This window comes from Pelophylax lessonae (assembly GCF_965119305.1).
Source record: "Pelophylax lessonae genome assembly, chromosome: 9".
Classification (NCBI taxonomy): domain Eukaryota; kingdom Metazoa; phylum Chordata; class Amphibia; order Anura; family Ranidae; genus Pelophylax; species Pelophylax lessonae.
In genome coordinates, this window is record NC_138776.1 from 135,549,653 (window position 1) to 135,564,106 (window position 14,454).

The following is a 14,454-nucleotide window of genomic DNA, read 5'->3' on the forward strand; positions in this document are numbered from 1 at the left end:
AGCACGGAGTTCTCTCACTTTCATTCTTTTCATCTTAGAATAATAGGAGTATGAGGGGTGACAATTGAATTCCCGGAATGGACAGTAAATAAAAATGTTTGCGCTGGAGAATTGTTGTGGTGAAGAATCCACTTTGTCAGGCCGGACTTCTGGTCTCAATGTTGGTTGATCATTGTACCATGTTCTGTGAACTCGTAGTGAACTATGCCGATGATTTAAAAAAAACAACAAAAAAAAAAAAACACACCAGCATGAGCGTACATAGGTTCGCACTTGTGTTTTTGGCTTCCTACTTCTTTCGTCATTGTGGATGTCTTCCCACCCCTCCTTAAATTGCCTATGCCATTCAAAAACACTTGATTTCTTCATGGAATGTTCACTATAAACCTGTTATAACAGAACTAAAGTTTTACTCACACTTTTGCCAAATTTTGTGAAAAATTTGATATTAATCTGCTGCTCCAAATTCTAGTCACTCATTTTCCGCCAACAGCGCAACGCACACACATGCTTTCTTCTACTACTCTGTAAAGACTGAGTCAACTGGTCTGCAACCTAGGTGAGAACATGTCAGAATATGCTCGCGTGCGAATGGATGTGTAACTCACCAACATAGTGCTACACCACGAGGCATTCCTGGATTCAAATTGTCACAGCTTGTATTTTTACTTTCAAAATAATGCAGCTGAATTTTTACCGTATTATTTGATTCTCCAAGCTATGCACTGTTTACATCTATATCGCAAGTGCTCTTTGGCCTCCTCACTATGGACGCAAAAATGTAAAGGAGAAGCTCTTGGGGCACAGAAATCAAATCTGTGTTAGGATGCATTTCTGGGAAAATCCAGATACTGTAGACCTGCTGCCATATATTACACCAGCTGTAGCAATCCACATTTTTACCCAATTTCATAGGAGGAGAACCCACTTAATTGAGGGGGAAGATGGATAGGCCAGGCAGTTAGAGGATTCCTACCCACTTGGCAAATTAGAGGAGCTGCCCAGCTTTGTCCGCAACAATGTATCCCTGCCCTTATACAAGAAGGAGACAACTACCCTCCTTGCACTTAATTCTCTTAATAAAGAGGTCTCGCACTTTTATAAAAAAAAAAAAAAAAATACATCACAATAACTTGTTACATCCTCCTTTTTAAGGCAATTAAAAAATATTTTCAACTTACAGCACCACAATATGGAACCTGACATTGATCAAATTAAGTTATACTTTGTTTTAGTGCAAATCAGCTGGGTGTAAATACACTGAAAAAAATTATAAACACAACACTTTTGTTTTTGCCCCCATTTTTCATGAGCTGAATCAAAGATCTAAGACTTTTTATATGTACACAAAAGGCCTGTTTCTCTCAAACAAAAAGTGTTAGTGAGCACTTCTTCTTTGCTAAGCTAATCCATCCACCTCACAGGTGTGGCATATCAAGATGCTGATTAGACGGCATGATTATTGCACAGGTGTGCCTTAGGCTGGCCACAATAAAGGCCACTCAAAATGTGTGGTTTTATCACACAGCACAATGCCACAGATGTTTTGAGGGAGCGTGCAATTGGCATGCTGACTGCAGGAATGTCCACTAGAGCTGTTACCCATGAATTGAATGTTCATTTCTCTTCCATAAGCCATCTCCAAAGGCGTTTCAGAGAATTTGGCTGTACATCCAACCGGCCTCACAACCACAGACCAAGTGTAACCACACCAGCCCAGGACCTCCACATCCAGCATCTTCACCTCCAAGATCGTCTGAGACCAGCCACCCGGACAGCTGCTGCAACAATCAGTTCGCATAACCAAAGAATTTCTGCACAAGCTGTCAGAAACCGTCTCAGGGAAGCTCATCTGCATGCTCGTCATCCTCATTGGGGTCTCAAACGGACTGCAGTTCGTTGTCGTAAGCGACTTGAGTGGGCAAATGCTCACATTCGATGGTGTCTGGCATGGATGAATCCCGATTTTCACTGTACAGGGCAGATGGCAGAAAGCATGTAAGGGTGCAAGGAAACCAGACCACATGAAGATGCAAGTTTATTAAGGCAACAATAAACGCACAGCAAGAGTGGGGAATGAAATCGGGAACAGCCGGGGTCAAGTTCAGAAGCGGGTAGTCATCCAAGCCGGAATCGAGTCTAGAAGTGGGTTGTCATGGAAGCCGAGGTCGGGTCCAGTAGCGTGTAGTCTGCCGATGCGGGATCGAGAGCCAGGAAAGTCCCCAGCCGTGCCAGGTCATGCACGGAGCAACATGAAGAGCAAAAGACTGCTAACAGTGATGCACCTTGGAGCGCAAACACAAGGGCAAGGACTCCAAACTATCAGGTGATATATATAGTCAGGTGTGCAACATCATCACTGAGCAACGCCCAGGCAGCAGGAAAGTGATGATGCAAACAGAGTTTATAAGAGACAGCAGTCTGCACATGTCCAAGATGGCTGCCAACAGGAAGGCAAGGTAAGACCTTGACAGGGTGAGCGGTTTGCTGATGTCAACTTTGTGGATCGAGTGGCCCATGGTGGCGGTGGGGTTATGGTATGGGCAGGTGTATGTTATGGACAACGAACACAGGTGCATTTTATTGATGGCATTTTTAATGCACAGATATACCGTGATCAGATCCTAAGGCCCATTGTTGTGCCATTCATCCATGACCATCACCTCATGTTGCAGCATGATAATGCACGGCCCCATGTTGCAAGGATCTGTACACAATTCCTGGAAGCTGAAAACATCCCAGTTCTTGCATGGCCAGCATACTCTGCGGACATGTCACCCATTGAGCATGTTTGGGATAAGAAAAGAAAGGGCCGCACATCCAGGAATTCCAATTGCCTTTAATTTCAAAAGTGATGACACCAAAGACACCAACATAGGGTCACGTAGACGCATTTCACACATACATCTTGTGCGTAATGATTAAGCACAAGATGTATGTGTGAAACGAGTCTATGTGACCCTATGTTGGGGTCTTTGGTGTCATCACTTTGGAAATTAAAGGCAATTGGAATTCCTGGATGTGCTGCTATTTCTTTTCTTACAAGTTTTCCACGGAGGCAGGCTGGGGCTAGCACTCTATGGGATATTCCACCTAGCTACTATCACACACCTGGAGCAGCATTTTCTCCCTTCAGCATGTTTGGGATGCTCTGGATCAGCATATCTGACCGCATGTTCCAGGTCCTGACAAATAACCAGCAACTTCGCCCAGCCATTGAAGAGGAGTGGACCAACATTCCACAGGCCACAATCAACAACCTGAACAACTCTATGTGAAGGAGATGTGTTGCACTGCGTGAGGCAAATGGTGGTCACACCAGATATTGACTGGACCAGATATTGAGATATTTCGGACCCCAGCCCCCCAAAACAGTAAAACTGCACATTTTTAGAGTGGCCTTTATTGTGACCAGCCTAAGCCACACCTGTGCAATAATCATGCTGTCTAATCAGCGTCTTGATATGCCACACCTGTGAGGTGGGTGGATTATCTTGGCAACGAGAAGTGCTCACTAACACAGATTTAGACAGATTTGTGAACAATATTTGAGAGAAATATGCTTTTTGTGTACATAGAAAAAGTCTTAGATCTTTGAGTTCAGCTCATGAAAAATGGGGGCAAAAACAAAAGTGTTGCGTTTATAATTTTGTTCGGTATAGGTAACACTTAAATTAATGTTAGACATAACTGGGCAAAGTAAAAAAAAAAAAAAAAACATGATATACAAATACATTTTTACTATCCAGAGAGAACTGGGAGCACTATAGTACACAAAATAATAATTTATATATTTATATATATATATATATATATATACTGTTCTCTAGAGTGTCCATATAAGTATGTTTTTAATAACAAACATAGAGGTAAGTCGGATATTGTAGTACATATAAATTACAATATATTGTATACGCTAATAAAATTACCGTATGTAGCATATTTGGTCATACAGTGCTAGAATGATATATCTTTAATAAGTTTATATTGAGGGGCAGATTCAACACTTGCAGCCTTCACATATGATATTTCAATGTTTCTAGATTGGTTTAAAACATCTTTATCTCTGTTTAAAATTGTGTCAAAATTAGGGGATAAAAAGAAAGAAAATGGAAACAAAAAAGGAGAGAAAACAAATTAAGTTTATTAGGAAGAGTTGTATTAGTATTATTAAACAATATAACCACTTTTTAGAATGTATCAAACCGGTAAACAATGATTAAAGAATAACTAAATATACTGTGTAGCCAGCTCCCCCCTCATGTTATCTGTGCCCACCAGAACTCAGATCAAAAAAACTTTTATCCTCTATAGCAGTGGTTCTCAAATCCGGTCCTCGGGACCCACCAACAGGCCAGGTTTGCAAGATAACTAAATTACATCACAGGTGATCTCATTTGCTTCTCAGTGATTGCAGTATTCTAGTCTGCATCCCCCAAGGTAATACTTAAAATCTGGCCTGTTAGTGGGTCCCGAGGACCGGATTTGAGAACCACTGCTCTATAGTACCAGTGGGCTGTATTGTACTAAAGCCTAGTACACATAGTACACACAGGCCGAATGTCAGGGGAAATGGGTTGGTTCAATAGCAACTGGCCAACATTCAGCCCATGTGTACTTCAGGTGGTCCGACAGTCAATGGGACATGATCACAAAAATGTCTACCGATCAGCACTCTCAGCCAATTGTCAGAACAAAATAGCACAGCAGGAAAGATTGCTGTACTAACATCGCACATTTAGTACAGCGGCTCCTCCTGAGCTTGCAGTTTTTTTTTTTTTTTCAAGTACAATGTGTACAATCAGCGCCACTTGTGGATAAATAAAACCCTCTCACTCTCTCTAAACAAACACTTTAGACATGATACAAATTCCATGTAAAATCATACATTATTCAAAACATCCGCTGCCGCTGTACACCTATTAGTGATTTTACCACACTAAAAAACAATATTAGTAAATTATATGGTGCAGCGTTACTGAACCTTTATAGATTGCAATCCGTTATTTTTCACTTCATAAGACTACGTTCACATCCTGGCGTTGCTATTTACAGGCGTTTTTTATGCGTTTTTACAGGCGTTTTTGTGCAGGCGTTTTTAGGTTGACTAGTAACCAATGGAAAAAAAAAAACGCCTGTAATCTGCCCAAAAAGAAGCTCATGTACTTTTTTCAGCGTTGGGCGTTTTGTTTAAAACGTCAAAACGCTCAGATGTGAACAGGGGGCCATTGAAATGAATAGGATTTATCTTGTTGGGCGTTTTTTGAGCTGACCCTAGAGCAGAAAAACTCCCCAAAAACGCCCCAAAACGCCTACATGTGAACTTAGCCTAAAGTGTCACCAAAAAACAAATATGTTGTGCACAATAACTGCAATAAAAAATAAAAAGTCTCCCACATATAATCCTCTGCTGTGTGCATCTATATTCTTCTTTTAAAGGTGAAGTAGTGCCACCACCATCAGGTGAATTGTGCGCTGACCTCGATCCTGCTAATAATAGGCTCTATTACAACTCCCATCAGTCCTTCTGGAATGGATGTTTTTCATCCTTGTTGGATCTAATGCTCCCATCTGCTCCAATACACCTCACACGAACCACATGGAATATAAATGCAACTCATAGTGTTCTCCATTAAACAATTTTATTTAAAATGCCCCAATTAAAAACACTCACAAGGATTAAATTAACAAAACAACATGTCTCAATGTCTCCTCAATACGCTCACCACACCATTCCGCTGTCAGAAGCTGTATGACGTCACAAATTGGGCTCCTCCCTCCTATACACGTATCGCCGTATTATTGGCTTCTTCAGTAGGATGGAGCAGCCCACTCACCCCAACCCTTATAACGATTTTAGTCTTCGTGACAACCTACTGAGCGTCACCTCAGCAGTCTTCAGCCTATGCGTACCTTGAGACTTTTATATTTTTTTATGCAGTTATTGTGCATGATATGTTTGTTTTCAAGGTGACACTTTATGATTTGAAAAATATTGTATTGTAATATATAAAAGTTAAGTAGTGCTGTGCCATATAATTTACTAATATTGTTTTTTTTTTTTTTTTTTCGTGCAGCCCTGCTGGGTTGAACAAAAATAAACTACTAGTGTGTACTAGGCTTTAGCATGCAGAGGCTTTTCTCCATAGACCCTGAGAACCTGTCATTTTGCAAGCCAGCAAAAAAAATGTTCTTGATTAGAAAAAAACATCTTTGGGGAAGAAAAATATATTTCTCTAGCGCTCATTGACAGACGTAGTCCTCGGTGATACACCACCTTCGGGTTATGTTGCCTCCACAGGAGCAGGACTAGACAGGAAATTAAAAAGCTCTGGCCACACCCTAGGGGCAGTCCCAGAGGGTATATCCTCTCTCTCTCTGCCTCAGCAAATCAGTTATTTTCTGTCTAGTTAGGAGTAAGGACCTAGATACCTTGCTGGGATCTTAGGTCCTGGCAAGAATTTTTTAGACAGCTTTTTTTCTCCAGTGTTCCTGTGAGATCTTCAAGCAAGAAAGCTGAACTGGGCGACGGGCTGGATGTTGAGATCCGGTGGTCACCCCAGTTCAGCCTACGAGTGCGTGCAGGCCATAGCTCCGCGCTGGGTCGGCCGCGACAAAGTCCCATTAAAAGGACTGAACCCGCGAGTTAAACGTCTCGCTGAAACGCCAAAGACCATGAGTCACGGCGTCCGTATCGGTCGACAGCCCTCCCGCCCCGGTGGAGAGGGGTACTGTCAGGAGTTGGTGCCCGCCTGGTTCCGGTATGGTGAGTAGTATGTTCCCCCTTTTTCCCTGACGGGTTTTGTGGTGAACGCGGGCCCCTCTCTGTATGGTAAGAAAGAGTCCTTTCTATCCTATAACATGTCACAGATCCTCCTACTTTGAGTGTGATTTTATGTGTGCAAAAAGCCAGGAGGCTTGGTTTGGGAGCTAACAATCTATTGTATACATGTTTAAAAGATGTAATCTGTGGCATTCTGGGAATCTTATGGGTTAAGTATAAGCTACCTACCAGTCAGAAGCCACGGACATGTAGACTGCCTTCCAAATCAGATCTCCAGCTATTAGCAGGCCTCCCGAACGGCCATGCGGTCCGCCAGGGCCGGTACCGCCAACCACGCCATATCCCCATGCAGAGAGAGTGTTGTGTGCCCTGCAGCACACCGCTATTCAGTACAGGCCGCCGCCATTTTTTTTGCTGGATCGCACGAGCCGCCATTTTGGCGTAGCCTCGTGTCTCCAGCATGGGGGCGGCCATGTTTGAGGTGATCCTACACCTCGTGGAGCTTGGGGGAGGCGCCGGAAGGCGTGCAGAGGGGCGGAGCCGCCTCCTTTCTTCCTGGGCAGCCAGCCAAAAGACTTCCTGTTTGTCAAGACAGCGCTGTAACCTGTTGCAGTTTAACTCTGAGCATCAAGTGGTGAGCCTGGGGGTCTATCTCTCTCTCTCTCTCGATCGATAGGGATCCCTAGCAGGTAACACTAAGGGGCTTTTTGTGGCGCTGGGGGTCAGAAAAAGAAAAAAAAAAAAAAAAAGTTTTTTTTTTTTACTTTTGAATTATATTATCCAGGAAGTAACTGGAGTTATCATGGACCCTGCCACACATATTCCCCCACCTGTTTCCCTCGAGGGGGCCTCGGGACCCGCCGGTGCACAGAGTATAGAGTCATTTACAGCAATTTTGGAGTCTATGGTGGCTCGGGTGGAGGCGGCCTGTCAGGGAACGGGGGTCAAGGAAGCGACCCCCGCCTACCCCTATACCATCTGACACCTCTGACTCAGATTCAGAGATGGTCACGGCAGTTGCAGGTTCCTCTGCAAGGGCTGTTATCCCAGGTAAAGCCCCCTCAGACAGTGAGGAGGACGCTTCTTCTCTTGCTATAATTCAGGAAGAAGCATTGGTGGACGCACTAGTTGTGGCAGTGCAGGAAACCTTAAAACTTGAGGCTTTACCGGCAGAGGCAACTGAAACAGAGATGCCTTTTGGTACTAATAAGCCCATCAAGACGGCGAAGGCTTTTCCTGTACCTAAATGTTTTGGTAATCAGATTAAAGGAGAATGGGAGCATTCTAAACGTACCTTTACTATTTCCAAGCGTATTGCTAGACGCTATCCGTTTGAGGAATCCATCATTAAGAAATGGACGGTACCACCAGTCGTGGATCCGCCTATTTCCAGGCTGAATAAAGCCACGGTTATTCCAGTGGAGGACACTTCGTCCTTTAAGGATCCGGTGGATCGAAAGATAGAAGCAGAGTCCCGCACTATCTTCTCTCTGATAGGGTCAGCATTTAGACCAGTAATTGTTATTGGTCTAGTTTCCCAGACACTTACGGAATGGGCGAAAATGGTACGCCAAGATCTTAGGGGAAAAGATATTCCCCAGGAGACATCTGATTTGATGGAACAGATCATACAAGGGCTACGGTTTATCTGTGACGCAGCCTTGGACACTACTCCCTTATTAGGGCATGCATCTAAGTTAGCAGTGATCCTCAGACGTGTGCTGTGGTTAAAATGCTGGTCAGCTGACCTAGGTTCCAAAAAGACCTTGACCAATCTCCCTTTTCAGGGGAATCGTCTATTTGGGGCCAACCTAGATGAAATCATTAAGGATGCCACTGGGGGCAAGAGCACTTTTTTGCCACAGGCTGCAAAAGCTAAGGGACCTCGCAACAAGCGAGGACCTTTCTTTACCGCCCATAAAGGGCGCCCGGCTGGTACTAGCGGGAAAGGCAAGACTCCTCCAGGAGGGTTCAAGAAGGGCTGGTCGGACAAGCAGAGGACCAACCCAGCCAAACCCGAAGTAAAGGAGTACACAGCCTGAAGGTGCGCCCCCACCCGGTTTCAGGGTGGGGGGACGTTTTCACCGGTATTCAGGACATTAGATCGAGCATCAACCACTACTACCGGTGCGATTCTTCCCTTCCAACATTTAAGTACCACAGGAATCGGTAGTTACCGTTCCCTGAATAGATCTTTTCCTTTACCTTTTCCTAAGATTAGTCCCGATACCTCACAGGAATCGGATCTGGTTGACCAGATAGGCCAAGTAGCCTCTAGTCGGGTGACTTCGGTCCCTGAGGTTCAACCAGAAAAGATCACCTTTCCTGATAACTATCAGGTATCTGATAAATGTGTGGGAACAGAAAACGACCAGACTTTCTCGGATGGTCGGGGCCAGATAGCTCTAGGGACGCCTGGTTCAGATCCAATCAGCGCCAGTGGTCCTAGAAATTCTAGGCTGGCCTCCTCAAGCCGGCCCGGCCGACTTGGACATGTTAGTCGCAGACGTTCCGTGGGAACTTCGTCTCAGGGAGTGTCTGTGGTCTCAAGGACCAATTTACCTTCGTGCTTTACAGTCGCTGGTTTTAATGGCCTGGCCATTGAGACCCAAGTACTGAAGGACAGAGGTTTGTCTACTTCAGTCATTCCTACCCTTATTAAAGCAAGGAAAGCGACTTCCAGCAAAGTCTATTATCACACATGGAAGACTTATATTGCGTGGTGCGAATCTTTAGGATTTCCTCCACGTACCTATTCGGTGTCTCGAATATTGGCCTTTTTGCAACAAGGGGTTGAGCAGAAGCTAGCCTTGAGCACCATCAAGGGTCAAGTTTCAGCATTAGCAATCTTCTTTCAGAAGCCTTTAGCTACCAAATCCTTGGTGCGGAATTTCATCCAGGGGGTGCGGCACCTGGCTCCTCCAGTCCGCGCGCCCTTACCGCCCTGGGATCTTAATTTGGTTTTGTCGGTTCTACAGAAACCTCCCTTTGAAAACATCAGGGAGATTCCCTTGCTTACTTTGTCCCAGAAGGTGGCCTTCTTGGTGGCTATTACTTCTGCTCGCAGGGTGTCAGAACTGGCTGCATTATCATGCCAGTCCCCATACCTAGTGATTCATAGGGATAAGGTAGTACTTCATCCTAAGCCATCTTTTCTTCCTAAGGTGGTTTCAGATTTTCATCTGAATGAAGATATTGTACTACCTTCCTTGTGTCCTCAGCCCAAGCATCATCGGGAACATGCGTTGCATTCCTTAGATGTGGTTCGGGCAATCAGGGTATACCTGAAAGCTACGGAATCATTCCGTAAGACGGATTCACTTTTTGTGATCACGGATGGCCCCAGAAAGGGTTTGCCTGCATCTGCCGCGACCATTGCCAAATGGATTAGACAAACGGTGGTACAGGCTTATTCTATTAAGGGTCAGAGTCCTCCGCTCCCTGTTAGGGCGCACTCCACTCGAGCGCTCAGTACTTCCTGGGCCTTTCGCCATCAGGCGTCAGTGGTCCAGGTATGTAAGGCGGCCACTTGGTCGTCGGTACATACCTTTACAAAATTCTATAAAATTGATGTGACGGCATCGGCGGATGCCTCATTTGGCCGCAAGGTTTTGCAGGCCGCAATTTGAGGAGACCGGTGGTCTACCTCGAGGGTTTTTTTTTTTTCTGTTTGAAAAAAAAAAAGAAAAATTTTTTCTCTCTTTTGTTGAGTCTCATCATTAAGGATGAGCATTGTAAACTTCTAGTTGGCACCGGTTGGGCCTTCTAGATTGGGATTTGATTTCATTTTCCCACCCCTCAGTTGTGATACTGCTCTGGGACGTCCCGAAGGTGGTGTATCACCGAGGACTACGTCTGTCAATGAGCGCTAGAGAAAAATGGATTTTTGTAAAATCTTACCGTAAAATCCTTTTCTCTTAGCTCATTGACAGACGTAGTCCCCGCCCCTCTGTTTTTTTGAGTTGGGTTAAAATCTCTAAAGACTGCTTTTTCACATAACTGATTTGCTGAGGCAGAGAGAGAGAGGATATACCCTCTGGGACTGCCCCTAGGGTGTGGCCAGAGCTTTTTAATTTCCTGTCTAGTCCTGCTCCTGTGGAGGCAACATAACCCGAAGGTGGTGTATCACCGAGGACTACGTCTGTCAATGAGCTAAGAGAAAAGGATTTTACGGTAAGATTTTACAAAAATCCATTTATCTGGTGCCAGTAAAAGGATGACTTCCTGAGTTTACGGCCTGTAAAGTGTGAAAACATCTAAACAAAGAGGGGGAAAAAGATGGATGTTTGAAATGAACACACTTCACACTTTAGCAAATCAGCCCTATGATCACAAACATTTCTCTTGGCATCATAAGTAAATTAAAGTGACCAGCTCCAGCCTTTACAAAAGACTACTAGCACACTGGTATGGTAACTGGCTTCAGTGCAAGAGCTGCTGCAATCGCTTCTAGGATACTAGAATAAGCAGTAACGAATAAATGTGATAGCATTATTATGTGAAAATTCACCCCAGAAATGTGAAAGGTAGGTAATGGAACTACTGTGTAAATTCTGCAAACTCACCAGCACATAATCAAGTAGTGATTACTAAAATCTTTGAACACCATTTGGTTTTTGTAATCTTTTACATGTTGGTATGTAATCAGTTGAGTTTTTGTTGGTCAACATAAAAAATGCCTATGTTTATGGCTACCCCTTGTGTATTAGCATGGATGCCGGACAAAAGAATCGGAATATACCCTAAATGGTGCATGATAAAGTTAAAATTCCTTTCTTGTTCATTAAGGGAATCTTAAATCTTTGGGGTTATACAGCTGCCTACTGGAGGACTGGACACTGACAAAGGAAAATACTGTAGTCCAGCTCAGGATAACCTGATTTTGATTTTCAATTAAGATTCTACATCTTTAATTTGTCTCTTTAGTTGTGGCTTTCTGGCAAGATCATCCTTAGCCTGGCATTTGGAGTACCACATCCAGACTGGACATGCAGGATAGCCTGAAAGTGACCTTCGGACATTGGCTTCTTCCTTAGGTTTCTTTCTCAGTGGAAGAAACCTAAAGAACAAATTGCTGAAAAAAATGCTGCCTATGACATCAAGAACACCATCCCTACAGTCAAGCACGGAGGTGGAAACGTGATGCTTTGGGGTTGTTTCTCTGCTAAATGTAAAGGCCAACTTTGCCACATTGAGGGCCCAATGGACGGGCCATGTATTGTAAAATCTTGGATGAGAACCTTCTTCCCTCAGCCAGAAAACTGTAGATGGGTCTTCCAACATGACAATGATCCAAAACATACCACCAAGGCAACAAAGGAGTGGCTCAAGAAGAAGCACATTAAGATCATGGAGTGGCCTAGTCAGTCTCCAGACTTTAATCACCTAGAACATTTATGGAGGGAGCTGAAACTTTGAGTTGCCAAGAGACAGCCAAGAAACCTTAAGGTTAGAGAAGATCTGTAAAGAATAGTGCCCCTAAATCCCTCCCGAGATGTGTGCAAACCTGGTCACCAGCTACAAGAGGTTTTCGCCCTTGCCGCTGACCCTATGTGCCCTCAGCTCCCATGGGAGGCACCTGGGTTCATGCCTCCACCTCCACTACCAACCAGCGCCAAGGCTGCCATGTAAGTTTCTTTGTGGGACTGTGGGGATTTCCCTCCCCCTCCCTTTCCCCCTTTCAGCTTCAGACTACCATCATTCCATGCAATGTTCTCATACGCATCTTTTTTTATAGATTTGGATCATACATCTACTCTTGAAGAAGTGGCATACTTAGTCCACGAAACGCGTCAGTTTACGGATGTTATGATTTACCCTACTACCCAATATGATTGTCTATTGTTATGCTGGTTTATTTTGAAGCTGTCTTGGGAACTATTTCATTTAGCCCCCGTTCACACTGGGGCGACCTGTGAGGCGACCTGGTCGCCTCACAGGTCGCCGTAGGTCGCCTGCCATACAGAAGCTATGGACCCGTTCTAATAGGAGCGACGACTTAGAAAAAGGGTCCGGAGCTTCTTTGGGGCGACCCGGAGCGTCCTGCATAGACTTCAATGTTATGAAGTCCGTGCCGGCCACTCCGAGGTCGCGGGGCGAGCAGCGCGCCGCAACCTATGAGGTCGCCCGGCAAAGTCGGGTCGCTGCAATGTGAACGGGGCCTTATGCATTTATTATTCTTTACCATACCAGGTTTATATCTATTATACAATATGCCACATCCTATATCATATGTTTGTATTCCTTGTATACTATTAAATGTGATTTTTCTGCCATGCATGCCTTGTCAGTGTCATGTCTCTCATATAAAGTCCCAACCTCTCTCTTTTTTATAATCGAATTTAGGGATGGAGACACATGGCAGTTCCCACCGTGCGCCTCATATAAAGTCCCGCCCTTCCCCCCTCTTCCAGCTACAAGAAATGTCTTACCTCTGTACTTGCTAACAGGGGTTTCTCCACCAAGTCACATTTTGCTTGGGGATCAAATACTTATTTTACTCACTGAACTGCAACTTAATTTATAGCCTTTGTTTTACGTGTTTTTTTCTGGATTTTTGGTTGATATTCTGTCTCTATCATTTAATATACACCTATAATAAAAATTATAGACTCTTTATTTCTTTGTAATGGGTAAACTTACAAAATCTGCAGGGGATCAAAACATTATTTCCCCACTGTGAAGTCCCTGACTATCAGTGCTGGAGTGAGCATTACATTACATTTGTGGATACTTGGGTAGCTTGCATCTCAGACACTTGTGGGCAATGGTGGTATCCTAGGGCTACAAACTGGAGTTTTGCTCCCTGTTCCTCCTCCAATTCTTACGCCCACAGATTGGCAGATCTTCATCAAGCTCCCTTAGTTTTTCTGAACCAAAATGTCATTGCCCCAGTGCCTGTGGCAAAACAGTTGTTACTCCAACCTGTTTACTGTTTATAAGCCCATTCTAGATCTCAAAGCTCTAAATGTCTTAATTTGAGTTCTAATACTCTGTGTGGAATCTATTAAATCTCTTACTGCCTCCCTTCACTAAGGAGATTTTCTGGCTTCTGTGGACATCAGACATGCTTACTTACATGTCCCCCATCTTTACAGCACATCCGCCATTCCTACGCTTTGTTGCTGGGCCCCTGTAGTATCAGTTTTTGGCTCTGCCCTTTGGCCTCTTGTTTGCACCTCAGGTATTCACCAAGGTGCTGGGTCCTGTACTAGCCTTGTTTTGTGGTATGCCCACTGTCTGATAATTAGATTACCTCTTGTTGATGAAACAGTCGACAACATTAGGTTGACCATCCAGACAGTGATGCAGATGGATCCCGAACCTTTACAAAATGTCATAGGAACTGACTTATCATTTGAAGTATCTAGGCCTAGTCCTGGACACAGCTCAGGCCAGAGTGCTCCTTCCATAGGAAAAAATCAATGACTCTGGTCTTGGATTTGAACTCTCCAGTCTAGGAACCACCCAACTCTCCAGTGTGCATGAGAGTCCTAGGTCTGACAGAACCCTTTTTTGAGATACCAGTTTCAATTTAGCCCTTTACAGCACAGAATTCTGTTGTCATGAGACAGGTCTATTGCTGAGGACCAGGTTGTCTGCAGCCTCGTGGCTCCAGGAAGTCCTTACTCGCCATCTTTTGAAGGATTTTAATATCGGTTGGGGAAGAG

The 14,454-nt window shown here is 44.3% G+C and overlaps 1 protein-coding gene across 3 annotated transcripts in view; it reads right to left on the reverse strand.

Annotated features, from left to right (window-relative positions):
• Positions 1 to 3,874: 3,874 nt before the first annotated feature.
• RUFY2 (RUN and FYVE domain containing 2) overlaps positions 3,875 to 14,454 on the reverse strand; it is a gene marked incomplete at its 5' end in the record, with an annotated part of 42,811 nt that continues 32,231 nt past the window's right edge. For all 3 annotated transcript variants that reach the window (XM_082267457.1, XM_082267456.1, XM_082267455.1), the window contains one exon: positions 3,875 to 4,066. In XM_082267457.1, the coding sequence (XP_082123583.1) occupies positions 3,958 to 4,066 (109 nt within the window). In that variant the 3' untranslated portion in view covers positions 3,875 to 3,957. The remainder of the gene's footprint in view (positions 4,067 to 14,454) is intronic.